At 40.0% G+C, this 4,605-nt stretch overlaps 1 protein-coding gene across 2 annotated transcripts in view; it reads left to right on the top strand.

The window, feature by feature from the left end:
- The window catches only part of adamtsl5 (ADAMTS like 5), a 34,128-nt gene that overhangs the window by 15,436 nt on the left and 14,087 nt on the right, over window positions 1–4,605 (top strand). For both annotated transcript variants that reach the window (XM_016674665.1, XM_007558849.2), the window contains exons 3-4: window positions 3,327–3,499; window positions 4,178–4,238. In XM_016674665.1, coding sequence (XP_016530151.1) covers window positions 3,327–3,499; window positions 4,178–4,238 — 234 coding nt within the window. The remainder of the gene's footprint in view (window positions 1–3,326; window positions 3,500–4,177; window positions 4,239–4,605) is intronic.

Below are 4,605 nucleotides of genomic sequence, written 5' to 3'. Positions count from 1 at the left end.
ATTAACTTAGTTTAATTAACTTAGTTTAATTCAGCTTTCATAGTAAATATTAATATTTTAATTTGAATAAACTATAAAATAGATCTGCTGTGATATCAACGTTCTTCTTCTGGTTGTAAGCTGTTCACACAGAAATCTGACTGCAGTCGCATCATTTAGTATAATGAACTGAAAGAATAAGAAAATAAAAACTGAACATCAAGACCTGGTGAGCGTAACCTTGGCGACCCAACATGCCTTTCTGTGCTGCAGTTCTCGAACAGTTAACCTGGTGTTTTTACACACTTTGCCATTTTCTTCACTGTTTGTGAAGATCATCTGAAATCCTCCCTCAGCTCTGTTTGTCACAGTTTCCGTTGTTTTAAATGTTTTAGTTATTCCTCAGACAACATCTGGGCAAGTTGAGATCAGTAGCTGCTCTCTTCATTTCTATATCAACACCTTTCTGCATAATGTAAGTTTTGAAGTGTTTGCCGTTTCAGTGCCATGTTTATTCTAATAGTACTTGTGAAAAGATGAGTCTGGTTCAGCTGTTTGATCTGAAGCGTTTACCTTTGCTCTTGTTTTTCTCCTCCGCTTCGCTTCCTATATGAAGTTTTTCTCTCCAGGCTGAGGAGGGAGAAGGAGTGTACTGCTGAGGTCAAAGGTTGTTTTCACTAATCTAGCAGGCCAGCTCCCCCCCATCTCCAACTGTTATCAACGCTAATTTAAACGGGAGTAACACTAATGAGGGCAACCTCAAGAGACCCTGCCAAGAAATTATGGGGAGTCGCGGCACAAGTTGGGTTTCAGTGTGTTTGTGCAGAATGAGTCACAAAGTCAAAGAGACTCAATTAGTTTGCTTCTTTCTTCTGCCTGTAGCTTTAATTTCAAAGGTCAGATGAAGTCACTTTTTGTTCTGCACAGATTTGTGGAAATTAGCGATTTAATACATGTGACACACGATGACTTGAAGGGGACCTGCAGTGCAAACTTCACATTTTGGACGATTTTATATTTCCATTTGGGTTTCTGCTGATTAAAAAAAACAAACAAAAAAAACACCCAGACGGTTTTTGGCAATAAATTAATGTTTTTTAGTGCCTAGAAACAACAACAACAAAAAAACGTTTTGAAAAAACTGCCTGTTACCTAGCAACCCCAGCAGAGTTCCGCCCGTCACCTAGCAACCAAAGCAGAGCTAGAGAGCATTTGGTCAGCTTGTTTTACTGCTGTACAATGGCTGCTGGAAAAGACAAGCAAAAACTCAGTTCAAGGGCCACAAATGGTCCACGGGCCACACTTTGGACACCCCTGCTTCAGTTTCTACCTTTGAAATGAGGAAACTACGTCCTGGAGCGAACTTGGAGTGGATTCAGTCCATATCTGCGTTTCCGTTACAAATGTGTGCAAAACTCTGGTAATTTTTTGATAATGTAGAAAAAACACAATTATGGTGTTTTCATTAAATAAGAAGTGGAATCAAAATCACAGAATAAGTTTGTTCACATAAGTCATTAAATAACATCGTCCTATCACTTCCTGTTGCCTTCTTCGTCATTTCTGCCAGTAGTAACATCCAGTTGTAGAAAACTTCCTCATCCTGGTGCAAAAACTTTTTATTAAAAATCCTGAATTTTTTTCTATTTTTCAAACGTGGCATTTCCATGAAGCCAATTTCATTCATAATTTCAATTTCAAAATTCCAATTTGTGCAGTTTTATGGTCACAGAAACGCAGCTACTGTCGAGTTTTGCACTTTGTGCTGAAATAATGTTGTGGTTTGCATTATTTTTGGCATTTCCTCTTTCAGGAAGCAACATACTTTTTATTTAGTTCATCAAAGGGCGTCTTTAAATGGATTTACCCAGCATTCATTGCAACATACACTGCTTTTATAGTTGGGGTCTGCAGGAATTTATAAACTGTGTTTGCTGCTTTTCACTGCTGTGAAATTAGAGGTTTGGATGAACTGCATAACCTTTTTATTGGTTTGTACCCTGCTGGTTTTGTTGATTCCTCGCCTGGGTCTCATTGTTTTGACTCCTCTTTTGACTCCAGCTCCTCCTGGACACAGTGAGCAAAGAGTTAAATGTGTGTGTTCGTAGCGCAGCTCCTGTGTGGGGATCTGGTGGGACGGCTGCCAGTTTCACTCCTCCTCCAGGGCGCAAACTCTGGAATGTGTTTGAGGAGAACCAGAGAGATTTCTCTAATCACTTTTATTGTTTTGCTCTGCTGATCCTGATCCATCAACCTCACAGGGCCGCTTTGTTATTTTTAGTCCCATCTACCGTTTGAATAGATTTATGTTCCTGTTAGATTCCTGGAGAAATATAAAGAAGGCTTTGTTGGAGCTCCATCCATACCATTTGTCTTTCATAGAATGACATCCCATCAATCTGTGCCTGGTGTTTTCTGAGCAGTCATTACAGGCTGATGACAATCGCTATCTGCGTCATGACAGCTTTAAACACGCAGGGTGTCTCTGCAGATTGATGCTGCTGAGTGACTGCAGCTGTTAGCATTCACAGCACAGAAAGCAGGAAGTAAGACATTAAAATGTAGCTGTTTTTGACTTTTGACAACGATTGTCTTCCATAAATGCCAAATTTGTAGCATGTCAATACTTTCCTCCACCTGAGCTGAAAATATCTGCAGCTCCTCCAGATACGCTCTTTACTAAGGAGGGAATTTCTTACGTTAGTTGGATGTGAAGCGTATTAGGGCCTTGTAGACAGGAAAAAACTTAGGAAGTTTTAGATTAAACTCGGAATTTCTCTAGAAAAAGATATTTCTGAGCTGGAAAAGGCAAAAATATTGTATTTGAGAAATTTTATAGAAAAACCTCAGAAGCTTCTGAGTCTGAAGAGTCAAATATTTGCTAGAAATTTTTTAGATTTTCTTTCAATAATCGATCATTTTTAACTTTTGAAATGTCCAAGTTTTTTCTAGAAATTGTCTGAGATTAATTTCAAAATGTGATTTGTTTTCTAGTAATTTTTTTTTTTACTTTTTAGTCTTAAAAATGTGGTTGTTTTTTTTCTAGAAACTCTGAGATTAATTTCCAAATTTGTCTGAATTTTTTGGTGGAAATTTACTCCTCATTTATGCCGTCATAGTTGGATGGCATTTTATGTTATAATATTCCAGGGTGTAAAATATGTTCTGCAAATCTGATGATAATCTGAGAGAAAGTAACAACATGCTGGATGATTTTGTTATAGTAAAGTATCGAAATTGGGCAAAACTGACTCAGCTTTCCTCTTGTTCAGGCTAAATAGTGTAAATGTTTCAACGTTTGTCTCATGTTTTATTGGGCGTCAGCGTTGTGTTGGGCTCTGCTTCAGGCCTCTTGGAGTTCGGAGTGGGGTCCATCCAGTGACGCCTCACCGGGGCGTCCGGCGCGCGCCCGACGGCAGCTGCATGTCAGGAACGAGTGGGCGGCGTGGAGCGGCTGGTCTGTCTGCTCCCGCAGCTGTGGGGGCGGAGCCTCGGTGCGAACTCGCACCTGCATCACCAGGTGATGATCTGTCATCTGGTCTTCAGGGAATTTTTTGTTGCAGTTTTTAGTAAATATAAAATGTTATTATCCTTGACTCTGACCATCTTGAGGTGAAAAAATGTAGTTTTTATGGATTTAGTAACAAAAAAACATCAACATTTACTTAGTGAGATTAAAACCTTTCATCATGTTAGTTTAGGATGAACTTTTAGGATATTTAAATGTAGTCTAAATATTTAAATTCACATTTTGCACATTTATGCTTCCTTTTCAGTCTGTACTTCTAATAACAGCCCAAGTGCTTAAAAAAAACACCCATCTGGTTTTTGGTAATAAGTTGAAGGTTTTCATTTCATTTCACTTTGGGATCAATAAAGTATTTTTGAATTTAAATTAGAATTTTTGTGTCTGGAAAATGAACAGTTTCAAAAACCTCCAGAATGTAACGTCACATATCTTTACCCGTTACCTAGCAGTGGGGTTGCTAGGTAACAGGGACTGCCCGTTACCTAGCAACCCCTGGCAAGCCCAGGCTGTTACCTAGCAACCCTGAAGAAGCCCGGGCCGTTACCTAGCAACCCAACTGAACCCAACAGAACTGATCAGACTAAAATCTCATGATCCAAGAATAAGTTTGTGCAAAAACATGTAACCAAAAGTGTGATATTTCTGTTAATAAGTTGTTTTTGTGTGCAGGAACCCGGTGGGCGGACCATGTGCCGGAGATCCCAGACAGTACAAGATCTGCAACACCAAGGTCACTGCAGCTCCAGGGTTTCCTCCCTCAGAGAAAATCTGTCCGTTTTACAACAGTGTTTGCTTTACAAAGGCGCGTCTGAGAGGCATTTCAGGGCGTGAAGTTTGGCTGGTGCATCAGCCCGAGTTTTCACACAATCAGACAGTCAGACGTGTTTTAGTTGTCTGAGGAGGCCGCTGGTAGGCTGCAGCGTGTTGTGTGTGTGTGTGTGTGTGTGTGTGTGTGTGTGTGTGTGTGTGTGTGTTCGGACAGCCGGTCCTGATAAGGAAAAACTAACAGATGAGTTGAAGCAGCTCAGAGTTTTTCTCTGATATTACAGAAAAAACACATCAAGACTCAGCAGAGGATGGATGGATGGATGGATGGA

This window comes from Poecilia formosa, unplaced genomic scaffold, assembly GCF_000485575.1.
Source record: "Poecilia formosa unplaced genomic scaffold, Poecilia_formosa-5.1.2 Scaffold99, whole genome shotgun sequence".
Taxonomy (NCBI): domain Eukaryota; kingdom Metazoa; phylum Chordata; class Actinopteri; order Cyprinodontiformes; family Poeciliidae; genus Poecilia; species Poecilia formosa.
Note: the sequence above shows the minus strand (reverse complement) of the source record. Positions and strands in the feature narration are given on the sequence as shown.